This window comes from Botryllus schlosseri, chromosome 13 (assembly GCF_051294905.1).
Source record: "Botryllus schlosseri isolate E-star chromosome 13, Bs_hap1, whole genome shotgun sequence".
NCBI lineage: Eukaryota > Metazoa > Chordata > Ascidiacea > Stolidobranchia > Styelidae > Botryllus > Botryllus schlosseri.
Window position 1 is genome coordinate 18,410,155 of NC_137248.1, and position 15,798 is coordinate 18,425,952.

A 15,798-nucleotide genomic window follows, 5' to 3' on the forward strand; every position below is an offset into this window, starting at 1 on the left:
TCCTTTCTGATTTGACGTACATTCAGGCTAGACCCCGAAAATTATATTTTCACTGGGTCAAGTTTTTCAGACTATTGATTTTGTTGAAGTCGCCAACACTCAGTTTTGCTACATTGCTTTCGATACGAATCAATTCAAGTCTCTCATACCCTAATAATTTCAAGCATCTTGTCCTCGAATGCTACTTTTTAGTGCAACTTGACTGCAAAATAAATGCAACTCTTTTCTGCAACTTTTGTGAAAAATAAATTCAAATTGCCACAGATCTGACTGCAACAAAACGTTGCCCTACTTATTATGCTTTAGATTTTGTAGAAGTTGAATGTAGTTTGGGGATAAGTTAGCATGACTTGTAAGAGTGTAATACGCTAATCAGAACAACAGCGTGACACTGAATAAAACTGAATGTATGTTCAAAATGCTTTCAATTTGTGGCGTTACTTCTACTTCATTAGCAACACTGACTTTTTTGACAACCTTGAGGGTCTCTGGTTAATCTATGATGTTTTAAAGTAATGTACGAGCTTCTGGAGATAAAAACTTGTATAATATCTCATCAACCAGTATATTGGTTCGACTAAATTTAATGCTCTCTAAACTTCCCAACTGATTCTCTTCAGGAGATACTATAATGTCTTTGAATGCGCTTCATGAAATCTAGATATGATATATTGTCATGTAATAATGACACACAAACAATTTCATGTAATAATGACACACAAACATACTCGAGGAAGGCGTATGGCGACACACGGCAGACGCGTTTGTTTACTTGAGTTTGATGTTCCAAGGCTGTCAACCTGCTTGAAACTGTCATTTCTCCGTGAAGAACTTTGAGTATTTTTCCAATATTTGCCTCGACAAATACCAAATGTCCTTGTCAGGTCGCTGGGTTGCAACCTGCGCCTCTTCAAATATTGTTGTTAACGAAGCAATTACGCAATGTGTACCTGTACTTATTTACTTTCTTCACGGCCTTCGAAGTAATTTCAATGCAATTTCGTCGGCAGTATTATTCCAGACTCATTGATGATTGACTCCAGTCGCTTCGAAAATCCTTTAATACGTTCAATGTATGCAACAAATCCAGCGTTATCAGTAGGGCTAGGCACAACGATTAGAGCATTTGAAGGAGGGTTGAATAATGAGAATAGTGTTTTTTCAAGCAATGAAAATGTACTACATGAAATTTTCATAGTAAATAAACACCAAATTGTTTTTGATGGGACAAAACCGGCATGGTTTTCTTGAAGGTACATAATTGAACTGAAGTTATTCATCGTTCCGATATGACGTCTTACTAGGTAGCACTGGACTCGAAGATGTGATAAGCCTGCTGTTTCGCCCATTCATTACCTCCATTGAACCCGTCAACGTGAATCATACTTCTAAAAAAACTACCTGTCTGCTTTAGAAAATCTTCCAGGTAGAAAATAAAAAAATTGGCCATCAACTAAGTATAAATGGAAGAGATGTGGAAACACAACTACTCGAGTACTCTGGAAAAACATAAGATATCCGTTGCGAGCCATATCTGCTCGCTAATAATCTGAAACTGTCTTTCAGAAACAACCAGTCGAGGACAAACAGGCTCTAAGAGCAAAGTACAATCCCCAGCAATTGCGTACGGCGACGCAGAGTTATAACGCATCACAACTGATGGACATCAGCTGCGTTGAAGGCGACTTGGTGGCTGTCTTGAAGCAGAGCGATCCGATGGGGAATCAGAACCGTTGGTTCGTCGACAGAGGAGGTAAAAGTCCTAGGGTTATCTGTATTTCATGATATGAATCCTTCATACACCAAGCGATACAAACAGTAACAATACAAACCATGCGCAAGGTTCTACGAAAGTGTCGCTTCATTGCAAGCCGAAATAGCAAAGTCAAATTGCAGATGTGTAGCCGATCTCTGCATGCTTCTGTTCAGTTAGCGTCAGCAGTCAGTGTTGTGATATGATGTATGAGATTTTTCGATTTGGCATCTTTCTATGATCCTGCTTGTAATTTGAAATGGCGTTTGTAACTAGAGCCTGGCGACAAAACATAATTTTCCGATGATATGAAATGTGCAAAATTTCCTTTGAAATCTCGTCTAGGTGCTGCCAATAACCCCTTATGAGTTTCTGCCGAAAATATTCAGGTTTATTTCAGTATCAACGTCTTACTCAAATCAATTTTTTGAAGTGCTGTACCACCAAGAGTCTCTTGTAATACATATTTCCAAATTCAGGTCCGGGAAATTCGACAGGGTTTCTGCCCGCTTCCATTTTAAAGCAATTCGACGCGTCAAACAACGACACTGCAGCTACACTCTCCCTAACGTACGCCCGCGCCAAGTCCTTGTCCGTCGAAAACTCGCCTTCGCTAAATAGTAAAGACCGAAGCCGAAGCCCGTCGATAAAGTCGTGCAGTTCGGACGATTCCGCTAACCGCGTCGTGCGTAGGACATCGATTAGCCCGCATACGTTGCGACAGAAGCTTCGTGAGGGCTCGGTTTTGAGTAAAGACGACGGGACTTTGTTTACTGACGAAGATATATCGGACGCTCTCGCGGAAGAAGAGGAATTGTTAGACGATGTTTACGGAGACTCGGAATATCCAGTGCCATCACCGAGGTAAGTTGTACTTGACTTGCGTTGACTTTAGGGCAGCTTGAAGGAATAATTAACTTTTTTTGGTTAACTATCATGCGTATGGTCCTAAAATCGCTCGATTACACTCGGTTAGGATACCGCCGATGGCAGTTAGCCATAAACAAACGTCGAGTACGGGTAAAATACAAAACAAAAGGTTTCAAAAATACTCTACTAAGTGACTTCGTCGATAGCTTGTGGCAATTTTCAATCTCTCATTAGTCTCATCTTGTAATTAGGGCAGTTTCCGACTATTTCTTGGTTGAAATTCATCTAAAATGTTGGGATTCGGATCAAAAACTACCTTCCAAACTAAATTTGTGAAGAAAGTTGGTTTTGAAACTTTCGAAGAGGTGGTCGTACGAAACAGGCTTCTTCAAGTTTCTGCATTACTTTGTCAGTAATAGTAGCCTTTTAATAATGGGAACGTAGTATGTGAAATTTTTCAAAAGGACTTGGAGCGTAGCTTGCCCGACTTCATTTCGAGAATAAAATGCGACAATTTTCCACGTTTTCTCACTGAACCTACCCAAACTGTCTTTTTTATAGTACAGCGAGACATAATTATTATTTAAATTTCATAAATATTTTATTTATAAATATCTTCCAAATGTTGCATAACGACGATCGATATGTTTCAAAGGTCACCGAAGAAGCACTTTCGAGCCGAATACGATTTTCACGCGCGAACGGAGATCGAACTGTCGCTGAAAATCGGGAATATCGTTTCCCTCATCGTACCGCACGACTCTGATGGCAACCCGGATTGGTGGTTTGTCGGCAACGCGGAAGGCGAACAGGGATATGTGCCCGCCAATTATTTAACGGTGGCAGAATATTTATGATAGCCACAGACTCGAGTGATGTCTCAAACTGTTTTGACCCAGTTCCATTTTGTGATCGAATTCTCGCTACAAATATTCCGAGGGTACGTTTGATTTTTTAGTCTTGATATTCTATCCTACATACCTCGCTCTTTCCTCGTTTTCCATAATACCGATTCCTGTTAGAATCGCCCAGTCATCCCACAAAATGTGACACGGCTGCTTGAAAGCATTCTGCTGCAGAGAAAATCTTTGCTATTCAAAGTAATTCAAAGGTCAATATTCAGTTACCCATACTCTTTTGCTTAGGCTTGGGTTATATATGGCGTTTAAACAGGACAATGCGATTTTGTGTATACTTGGCAGATTCGGTGGACAATGGACACCCGTTTCTCTCAATAAAACCTGTGCTACCCGAGTATTGATACAATGAATATTCGCCGTGAATACAGATCAATATCTTTTTTTTAAATTAAAAACGTCAAAGAGACATATGCTCTGATTATATATAGTGTGTGAAATTATCACATTTGTGCTTCATTCTTGCTTCAAAGAAATTCATATCCACATCTATTCTGTAGAATCCATGCACGATTGTATGTGTTCATTTCGCTTGTTCCTGGATTTTCTTCGATTTCAAAAGTATCTGTGAAAGTGATTGGTGATGATCCACATAGTCATTGTGAATTCTTTGAATACAACCTATAGATATATTACTGACGGTTCTATTCTATTCTTTACTGATTAGCCATTGTATGAAATATTGTTCGCGAGTTGCTATGTTCTTGTGTTACAAGGTACTTTTTCTCTATGCCGTAGTGTTATCAAGTGGACACTAAATCAATTTTTGTACGAATTTCTGCAGAATATCAAATTCAACTTTATCATTATTTGCAACTGCTGTGTCTATTTGAGTGGTGCATATTGGCGCTGGGTAGGCTTAGATATGTCGGTAATTCGGCATTGTGCAATTGTTGAAGTAGGTTTCTTGAGCTATCCGAATGCAAGTCAGCACTTCAAGTCACACAAATATGGTTATTGTGTATGCAGGAGATAATTTTGATTTGAGTACCTTGCAGTGATGGTGCAAGCAGTGGCGGTGAAATGAGTTCTTGTCCATACAAATACCAATGAATGAATAGTAGAATTCTATGTCATATCACGAGTACAGTCAGTACACACCTGTTGTTGGGACTGGAGCAAACTTTACAGCAATTGAAAGTGATAAAGTAAATCAGCGTTGTCTAGTTACCCGAAATTCTGGATATTTGTAAGAAGAACGAGTTCATTCAAAATCTGCAGATTTCTTTTCAACAACTTCAAGACTCCCGAATCAAACCTGGAGAATTGACCATCAACACTTCTGCCTTTTACAACGGCTATGCTTTTATTTGGAGATCTTCGGTTACCTGTAATGTCGGAATTGCAATCTCCCATAGAGATCAGCAGCGAGACCTGGATCTACAACGATAAGATTCTAGCTATGGTAGGATTACCGATTACCATATTTTGAGATCCGGAAAAGAGGACCCTTTTGCTGACCAGATAGCGTATTGTGAAGCGTCCGGCTTATCGATCGGTAGGTCGTGGGTTCGATACCCGGCCGGGTCACATCGAAGACCTGATTAGTAACACCGGTATCTATGACTTCCCTGCTTGGCGCTCATGCATTACTGGGATAGCATGGAGGGGTGGTGCAAGACATAGAAAGCCGCAAAAGGCCATCTCTGCACCTTCCTTGTCCAGCGGCATATGCACATCAGAGAGAGAGAGAAAGTCTTTATTTTCATCCAACCAAAATACATAACAAACGGCAGTGATGGTGGTACAGAAAATATGCATGCACGGTATTCGGTATTAGATAGGAATGATCGATAAGGCCGTGAAGGTCATCTAGTCTGATCATGGTATGCATATGCACAGATTGTGTTTATGTGTATCATGAGTCGGTGTATGCCGCAAAAAAGACAAAAATAAACTACGTCCTTTCCTTTCCACATAAAAATATATAATATCGGACAAGAAAACGGGTAATTTGGAAATCTTTACTGGAGATTTTGTGTGTCGACCAAAAGGAAGTTCATATCTCCGACTAGAGCACGAAATTCTCGTTCGAGCGTAATACTGTCGTGTTGACTAAATTTAAAAAAAGAAGCACGTATGGTGTGGTAACCAGAGGTGGTCAGTAACGAAGTACTTCTACTTTTTGGAAGTACTTAAGTAGTTTTCCTCTACTTCTGGTACTTACTCAAGTAGACCTGATTTTCTCTACTTCTACTTCTACTTCGTAAGATTTTGTGATCTACTTACTTACTTTCCGCTATTTTCAGTTTGTCAAGTAGAAGTAGTTTAATCCTCCAATACGAAAGATAGCCTGAGGAATTTCGGGGCTGTTTTCACGGAGTACCAACATTTAATATTCATAAAAGTCAACTAAAGCCCAGAAATTTTGTTGCGCTTCGCGCACAGTAGTTATGGAGTGACAAATATGTTTTCACGAAAGTATCAGTGAATATAATTTAGGTACCGGCTTGCTTGATTTCGCTCACACCGCATTGTCACCCATATTAAATATTTCATCACAGTAAATATGGCCTACCATAACGTTTGAAATTACCGTTTCGCAATATAGCAATTACCTACCATTACGTAATCTAGCAGCCCATGACGTGTCCTGCTTATCGGGAAAATCCGACATTTTTGAACGTTACGTCTGTTTTAGCAGATTACCTCTGAAGCTTTATGGACAGAAGACATGAAATATATTTTTCGCTTTTTACAAGTGGTATTTGTATTTCACTTATATTCCAAGTATAATACTTTGAGTTCTAATTACTTTCAGTTCTTTTGTCTGCAGAACATACATGTTGAAGCATAAAAACAAGCGTAGTAATGCTTCTATTTTCCAAAATAAAGTTGCACTAAATATAACTTTCACGATCCACAATATTTGTTATTAACGTATACTAATCGCGCAAAGTGTTGAATCCGTATCCGCATGTCTCCGTATTGCTCTCCGCCTAAACTTAGAGCCTTATAATATGCGGTAGGGCGCCCTGCCACGATATACTCTAAAACGGGGTTTTATAGTAAACAAAGGGTTAGTATCGCATTTTCATATCAATACTATAATTTGCATCCCATGATGCGAAAGAATGTTTATTCCGTCGAAAATTGATACCTCCTGGAATGCATCAAAACGAATCGAACTCTCTGCACCTTCCATATAACTCAATTTGCAGCTTTTGACAGTCCATGCGAACGAATTAAGACTGTTTTCAAAACTACTTACTTACTTGAGTAGATTTGAAGTCAGTCAATTCTACTTCTACTTCAAGTAGTTTCGGGTGGCTTATTGAAGAAGTACTTCTACTCGTACTTGAGTAGAATTTTTCGTCACTACTTCTACTTCTACTTGAGTAGCTTTGTTGACTACTTTGACCACCTCTGGTGGTAACCATAAAGACCTAATTGCTTAACTATAGGCTTACCATACGTCCACTTTTAAGAGGATTTGTCCTCTTTTTTGAAAGTGTCCTCGGAGGACTCCCATTTGTCCTCTTTTTTGAGATTTTGTCCTCTTTTTTTGAAAATTTAGGTCAGATTCGGAGCAAATTGCGAGTGATATGCCGCAAATTAGCACAGAAGTGAAGCTCCGGAAGGTATTTCGGAGTGAAAAACGGTGATTTTAGCTCTGAGCGAAAAGATGACCTTTTTATTTATTTTTTAGTCATCCATGCACCTGGCAACGTGGAGAGAAAAACGGTATTTTGAGCTCTGAGCGGAAAATATGACCTTTTTTTTTTTTAGTCAACCGATCACAAAGTGGGAAAAATTCACCGGTTTTTGATTTCTTTTTAGATTTTCAAAATATGGTAAGCCTACTTAACTATAGATTGCTGCATTCCATTATAGAGTCTCTATACAGTCTCTATAATTCCATCCATATTCCAACGAGTCGAAATAAAACTCCCACTAGTGACCACAGCCGCGCCTATAACACGCCCTCGATTCGTGGAAGTAGATTCGAAAAAGGGGCGCCCACGTTTGCTTTGTTGGTAAACAACTTCAGTGGCTGGCTTCAGGTTTCCATCGCGCATTAGAAATGGTGCATTCCATTGAAGACTTCTTCGGCTGTTACCTTCTTTATAGCACAAATCCAAAGTTTAAAGGAAGAACTTACATCGGATTCACGGTTAATCCTAAGCGCAGAATAACTCAGCACAACGCAGGAAGACAAAAAGGTGGAGCTTGGCGTACAAGCGGCAGAGGACCATGGGATATGACTCTGATCGTGCACGGATTTCCGTCTGATATAGCGGCTTTAGGGTTTGAATGGGCTTGGCAGCATCCAGAGTCTTCAAGACGACTACGGCACGTGCCAAGAAAAAGCAGGAAGGAAACACCTTTCGTTTATAGAGTGAGAGTCCTTGCTAGTATGTTGTCTGCACGACCATGGTGTTTAATGCCGCTCACAGTACGCTGGTTACAGCAAAAATATTGCATTGATTTGATACCTTCACCGCCTCAACATATTGCCTATGCATACGGGTTGGTGGATGTAATAGATTCAAAAAAGTTACGGAAAAAAGCCAAGGCACAAGATAACAAGGAAAGCCAGTGTTCCAAGACTTTGAATTCTCAAGGTGACATCAATATCAAAGAGAAAACATGCCACATATGTCTGAAATTGTTACCAAAGTCGGACCTTTCTGTATCATGTTATGCAGATTCATGTGATTCTAGTTATCATATACAGTGTCTAGCCAGCAGGTTCTTAAATGATTGTCCGACTGAAATATTACCTGTGGAAGGCCCGTGCCCTGGTTGTAATGAAACACTTTTATGGGGTGAATTGATAAGGAAGTCGAAAGGCTTCAATCAATATATTGACGATGAAGATGATGATTTTGAATCCTAGGTTCAACCAATATTTCCAAATGAACATGAACAACCATTGATCAGATTCCGGTATTGCTATCTCATAGCTTACCGAACTGTCATTGATGCTAACAATCTTTTGTTGATGATGACTTTTATGCGCATATCTGGCAGCGGCTAGGGATATTACTCTTGGGAAGTGTTTATGATAGGCTATCAATAATGGCTATGAATGTATCCCTGGGATAAGTTGGGTTGATAGGGATGGCATACCAAACTTAACTCCATAATTATATCTTGTTCTATCCATATATATATATATTTGTTTTGTTTATGATTTCACAATCCTATCTAGTGTCTGTATGTAGTCTGTGCCTTGGATTTTAAAGGCTAACCCGGGCCTATGATAACTTTATGACCTATCTCCTTCATTACATTTGCAGACTTGGCTTGAGTCATAATAATCGATGATGGTCAACAAATGCTGTGTTTTGGGTTGTAAGTCCGGATATTTGACTGCCGAAAAAAAAGTTTCGTCGTTCCAATTTCCATTCGATGATTCGGAGTTACAAAAAAAATGGATATCGTTTGTGAATAGGCGCGATTGGAAGCCAACTAAGAATTCTGTAATTTGTGCCCTGCACTTTGAATCAAAGTACATCAACGACTCTGGCGTACGAAAAAGACTACGTTTGGATGAAAAACCAGTTCCTTCCATTCGATCTGAGCAGGAGCGGCAACGGCCTTCACTGATCCCGACTGTGACTCCAGTCAAAAAACCACCAACGAAAAGGATATTTCAGAAAGATGAGCTGAAAGATTTTCAGCTGACCGATAAAATCAGGAGCTTATCAGATTTTACGGAGTCCCACGCTCCACCAGGCTATACCATGCACAAAAAAGATAAAGAATATGTGATTTTCTACCATATGGAATTCAATGATTTCCCGAAGGTGTCAGAGAGCATAAAGATTGACGATAAGTTGCATGTGAAATTGCAGTGTGATGGAAGGGATGTTCCTTTGCCTCGTTGGTTCACACAGGGCAAGAATGCTACTATGACTAGATTTAGCGCTTTACTTAACTTTCCTCAATATCTACGAAGTGTTCATGAAAATTCTGAGCACAATTTACTGAACGAGCTTCAAAATCTAATGTATTACAAGACTGACGGCCATGCTCATATTCCATATTCATCCGAAATGATTCGTTTTGCACTACCACTTCGCTACACATCCGTGCAAGCTTACCGAATTCTTACGAGCAGATTTCCCTTTCCATCAACGTCAACCTTGAGTCGGTACAGCAAAGGCCGTGTTGACGCCGATAAAATCCTTGAAGATATGAAAGAAAACGGTGAGATCTCCTTCGAGTCTGAATAATAATTCTGCACACCACGCCTTAATTTATAGAACCGTAAAATATGGCGAGTGGCAGTTTTACAAACTGGGCCATATCAGGACTATGTGGGCTTCCAAAAATGCTGGTCTTTCTTGCCACTGTATTGTTGTTGTTGCCATATTTGAATGAGCAATATAAATGAAAACATGTCATGTAAAAGTCTGTTTTATACGAATTTAGCAAATAACTTCCGAGGGCCCCTTGAAGCTTCGGCTTGTCAGTGTTGAGATTCGAGGCACAGCAGCCAAGGTATGGCCAGTAAGGTCTTGCTACACATCGAAAAAGGTTGAATAGCGCAGGTCTACACCTTTTCTATTACATCCATTGCCGTGAAACGTAACCTACTAACACTAGAAAATGCATTCACTTCCATTTGCATGAGGCTTGGGTCGCAAGTAGGACTGGGCACAATGATTCGAGTAGGCTACTGCGCTGCGTACAACTGATTGTCAGCACCTTCTCTATTTCATAGTTCTACATGCCCGTAAAGACGTAGCATACCAACATACATCAAAATGCATTCACTGCTATGTGTGAGGCTTGGGTCGCGATATGACAATATAAATCAGATTTGGGTCGCGGTTTAAAAAGAATTAAGAACCACTGGTTTACAGTTTCAAGAGTGTATATTGAAAACGTTCCGAGTCGGTGGTGAAGTGAACCGAATCCACAGTCCTGGTTGCAACGGACTGGACACAATGATTCGATTTCTCGAATCTGAATCGATGTCATCAATTGTAATGAGAGAGAGAGAGAGATGGTATTCTTTTTCGCCTGCACCATCGAGATGCTTTGACAACGGAGACGCGATACGGCCTTTATAGTAAGGTCATCTAGTCTGCACCCCCGGTTTTTTCTCCTCCATGCTATCCGTGATTGCTGAGCGCCAGCCGCGGATACCAGTTTTCGAGTCTTTGGTCTGACCCGGCCGGGGATCGAACCCACGACCTATCGATCGAGAAGCCGGACGCACAACCATTACACTATCTCGCTCAGTAATGATTTGAGAAGAGTATGAAATCGAGTTATGAAATCGCTTATATGCTCCATATATGCCACTAAGAGTTAATTTATCAACGATAATTATAGTTTCGATAGTATCTTCCACTGTGTTAAGCCTTGAAACCCCGAATGCTCGTATCACAGCATACGATACCACGCATGTAATATAAAGGTACGAAGTACCTTTTACATGTTCGTACAATTGACTCTGGATTATTTGTGGTAGGATCAAATTACATGTTTGAACTCTTCGGTTCTATGCCAATAACAATAAAATCATTACCGAGATGGGACTCCGCCGAGAATAGTCATTACTCATGATCGAGAATGGCCAATGCCCAGAATCTAACTTACTGAGACGTCGAGAAATTTACACCTGAGAATCGACACCGAATGTGGCCACACCGTGATGCACATAAACAATTAAACACGACCTGTGCATAACGAACAACATGACTGCATGGCATACGCTGCATGCATACATTGTGCATGTGCCACTTCTAAATACGAACCCGCGAACGGTGATTAACTTATTTCCGCGCGTGGAAGGAATGTATTTGCTAATAAATTAGGACTTGCTGGTTGCTTCGCCATTTCGCCGTTTACTTCTCTTAGCTGACCAATATGTGTTGTGAATTTCGGAGGTGGTCAGTAACGAAGTACTTCTACTTTTTGAAGTACTTGAAGTAGATTTTGCCTACTCACGCTACTCTTCAAGTAGTTATGATTTTGGACTACTAAAAGTATAAGCTAATATGGGAGCAAGAAACAAACTCTGGCACGATAATGAATTCCGACGCTTCTCTGGCATGGATAATAACATATCTCTAATAAAATCCATCAACCTGCTGTGATTCATATCTCAATTCGTTTTATCTGCTTGAAAGCGAAAAGGCAAACTTTGGCATAATATTGAATTCCCTCACTTCACAAGAACGGATATCTGAAATAAATAACCCATCGAGGGTGAGGGTCAGTCGAAAAGCTTTAAGCGAATAAATTAACAACATAAAGTTATTGTTTCGCGATATTATTATTAATTGGTAATTGTTTTAAAGGGAACAATGTAACGCTTATCAACTTATTATCGGTCTGGTGCGTCACGGCAGAAAATAGTACAACAAGACATTTGACTGAGTGGGTTAGATAACCACGTTTCTGTCAAGGGACATCTGCACCATGCCTATCATGCACGCATGGTTAAAAATGTGCATGAGCAAAGATCGTGTGTATGTGTATCAGGGTTGTAATGACTCGAGTCACGATTTTCTGATGACTCGACTCGACTCGAGTCATTTTCTCAAAATCTGGAAATGACTCGACTCGACTCGAGTCAATCTGTGTATTGACTCGACTTGGACTCGAGTCATTGCGTATGACTCGAACCAAGTCATATGACTCGAGACTCAGACGGCCAAGACCGATATTTCATTTTGATTTCGAAGAATAGTAAAGTAACCATGGGAACCACTATTGGGATTTCGTCTATTGGTACTGGTATTTGAAAATGCGACCAAAAACTGTTAAAGTGAAAAAAATGGTATATTATAATTGCGAATCATTCGATATCACCAAACGGAGTTATAAAAGTAGGTTTAACAAGACTTTAACCGGAAATTGAACAGTGAACAGAATGACTTGGACTCGGACTCGAGTCATAATACCATGAGTCGGACTTGACCCTCTTTTTGCTGACTTGGACTCGGACTTGACTCGGTGGTGAATTGAAAATGACTCGACTTGACTCGCGTCAAAACTATAAAAGTGAGATTGACTTGTGACTCGGAGCCTTGTGACTTGGTTACTTACAACCCTGATGTGTATCAGCTGGACGTCGTGGTATAAAGCAGTGGCTCTCAACCTTTTTGACCTCGCGAACCGGTATCAATACAAATTTCGTGGACTGGTGAACCTTCAAAAACTAAATTGTCTTTTTCCGATCTACCGCCTTCATTGGACACTGGTTTACACTAAAGGCGAAAGCCGTGTTTGTTTATTATAATTTTTAGCGCTTCCTTACGCTTCATTACGCTTCGCCTCGCTACGCTCGTAAACGCTAGGACAGTGCTGTACCATGCTAAAATTTGAAGGATTATGTGCTACCCATCTCGGAGAGATTTCATTTCGAAAATAAAAAATTCAAATTTTTGTCATTAATTTTCTATTAAAAAAATTCCCTCATCTCTGATCCAGTTTTCTGGAAGAAACCACTCCATCGATCAAGATGAAGATGCAACTATTATTGATGGTCCCGATTTGACTTAACATGTTTCCTTGCTACTAGAACAGATCAGTTATGATTCGGGCGATCCTTCATTATCACATAGGTTAAACATTTTTAGCTATCTAGATGATAATTCACAGTCCCACATTATTGAAGTTTAAGCGTAATCCTTCATCACCTTGATTGACATGGTAGTCACTCATCCCATTTTCTTTTGTTCGTGTTGTTGTTATTATGAGTAAAAAAAAAACACAAAAATCAAAAAATCATGATTTGAATCATTTAATTGATTAAAATCGATTTTAATCAAGAGCAAAATGATTTAAACCAGAACCCTAGAATGTCAGCTTTCCAAAAAACCTTGAGTGAATCATTTAGGACAGATATTTCATAAAAATTTTTGATTTACCGTGATGCGACGTAACAGAATTTTACAATGGAGAAAAACACTAACAAGAATGAGTGCCAGAATGCTTGAATGACAACAAATAACAATCTAACAAATTTGTACCGGGAAATAATACAGATAGATAATTTATAACAGTCAAACCATATATTTTATAAAGTTATCGGACGCAACGTGCGATCTTTTTGTTGGAACTTGGAATAAAAATTACCCCCCCTTATCAAATGAAAAAAGGGCGCATAATAAAATTGAAATTTTGCGATTTTTAGTTATTGTTTGGGTGAAATAAGGCCTTGAGGCGACAGCGGGAATAAATTGAGAAGACTTGCTAGTCCCCTTAATTTCGACAACTTGAATATGATATTGGAAACTCCATTTAATGATGTCTTTCGTTAATAGATATTCTTACGTGGTGCTATTTTGAAGCTTCTTCAAGGCGAAGTTATGTTAAAGACCACTAATTTGATTGTGATTTTTCGGTTTCTTCTGAAAGAAATGTGAATTTGCTATTTGCTATAAGCTATATTATATTGCCAAGAGTTGCTTTATTGAACTTTGTTTAAAAGTCTCCGTAGCTTTCACATATAACTTGCCCGAAACGAATTGTAGGCTACTTTATGACAGTTTTTATAACACTTGTACCATTGTGGTGAACGCCTAAAGTAGATCATGGATTCACTATTGCGACTCCATGCAACGTTTCCCACTTTTATATAAATTCAAAATTTGATGTTTATTTCTCTAATTAATGGATAAGCACCCAACTTCTTGCATTTTGGAATTGAGATAGAAAATTCTAATATATCTACTGGCGGACATGTAGAAAACTTGTTACGGACTGGTAGCTGGAATCGGCGTCGAGAACCACTAGCATTAAGTATTCTCAGGTAAAGATTTCACGACATCGTCCGTCTTAGTAGCCTACGTTAGGTTCTCGGCATTGACCATATTATAGGTAGTATACATTCTCGGTAATGTCCATTCTCTGTGATGTCCATTCCCGGTAATGTCCATTCTCAGTGGTGTCCATTCTCGGTAAAGTCTATTCTCTGTGGTGTGCAAAGTCCATTATCGGTAATGGTTTTCTCGGTATTGACCGGGCAATGAACTTTTCACATCCTCCATACTGTTATGTCGTCATAATGAGTGATATTAGATCACTCGAATCAACTTGAAGCCTACCACTCGATTTTGCCCATCCCCAGCTAGTTGCAACTCCATCATATCATATCTGGATTATGTTCAGCCGGTATTGCCACTCAGACATCATGTCTGGAGTGTGTTCGGACCAGACATGGGGTAATCGTAATCGATTACGACGATTACAGCATTTTCAAGAAATCGTAATCGCGCTCGACCACATTCGAAAAAAAATTCCAAAGTAGCCTAATCGTGATCGTAATCGATTATTTCGCATATCTAATGAATTTCTTCGTGAAAGAACGATTACTTTTTACTTGTAACATGACTATGACAACAAAACATTCTTGGACAAGGAAGAGTGTGCTATAACATCAGGTTATTGATAGCAGAAATGAAGGATTTTCAAATGACACGGCTCATTATTACGTCATTAATATTAGCTTTGATCGTCATTGAGTAACGAATTATCCACAAGCAGCAGTAATTATTTATTCGATGTATTTGTAGTAGTGTGATTGTAAGAACTACGCATGTCGTAAATCAGGTTATCAATACACTTCAGACACCGCTTCCTCACAGGAGGATATAATCACCACTCTGCCAATAGTTTCAAATAGTGACTTATGTATTGATTTTTGGTTATCCTGATACTTCCAGATTTTCCCGTAATCGTAATCGCGTGATTCAGAAGTTATCGTAATCACACTCGATTATATAATTATATTCATGAAGTAATCACTCCATGTCTTGTTCGGACTGGGTTGCTACTCGAATATCATGTCGGGGGGTATATGTTGGTAACGGCGTCCGTTGCCATTCATATTCGCGATTTAGCGCCACTCGATATCTTACTTTTATAGTATATACAATTGAGTAATTCATATTGAAATGAAGTGAAATTATAATTGTTGCGTTTGAGTTTGATAATGCTATACATTTCCTTGATGAGTTGCACTGCAAAAGTTACAAAAACAATGCAGAGAGAAAGTTAGAAAAACAGACAGAAAACAACAAATAAAATTTAATTTTCAGATTCAAATCGTGAATACTTTGCGGTCCTCATAACTCTGTGGTTCCCAACCTGTGGTACGCGAAGGTCTTCCAGGTGGTACACAAGTAGATTATGTTTTTTTCGTTCGTGAAATTGTTTACACGAAATCACTTTCAAGGGTTCTCCAACTAAGGTACGTTTTGACGTGAGCCAGAAAAATTGCGACAGATCCTCGCATGTAACAGGCCCATATGTTCCAACGGGGAAAGTCGAACATTGCATAATCAATGA

At 39.4% G+C, this 15,798-nt stretch overlaps 2 protein-coding genes across 2 annotated transcripts in view; both read left to right on the forward strand.

Annotated features, from left to right (window-relative positions):
• Nucleotides 1-4,356, forward strand: part of LOC145454760 (dynamin-binding protein-like) — a 34,702-nt gene extending 30,346 nt beyond the window's left edge. Inside the window, exons 20-22 of the mRNA XM_080332745.1 lie at nucleotides 1,567-1,753; nucleotides 2,233-2,617; nucleotides 3,279-4,356. Of these exons, the coding sequence (XP_080188871.1) occupies nucleotides 1,567-1,753; nucleotides 2,233-2,617; nucleotides 3,279-3,480 (774 nt within the window). The 3' untranslated portion in view covers nucleotides 3,481-4,356. The remainder of the gene's footprint in view (nucleotides 1-1,566; nucleotides 1,754-2,232; nucleotides 2,618-3,278) is intronic.
• A 3,109-nt stretch (nucleotides 4,357-7,465) lies between these two features.
• On the forward strand, nucleotides 7,466-9,900 carry LOC145454550 (structure-specific endonuclease subunit slx1-like). The gene is made up of 2 exons (XM_080332526.1): nucleotides 7,466-7,879; nucleotides 8,784-9,900. Exons 1-2 carry the CDS (start codon nucleotides 7,565-7,567, stop codon nucleotides 8,799-8,801), a joined length of 333 nt encoding a protein of 110 aa, XP_080188652.1. The 5' UTR covers nucleotides 7,466-7,564; the 3' UTR covers nucleotides 8,802-9,900.
• Nucleotides 9,901-15,798: the final 5,898 nt, after the last annotated feature.

Bases quoted from the DNA above. Each gene is read 5' to 3' on its own strand.
- LOC145454550 (XM_080332526.1), top strand. From the start codon at position 7,565: ATGGTGCATTCCATTGAAGACTTCTTCGGCTGTTACCTTCTTTATAGC.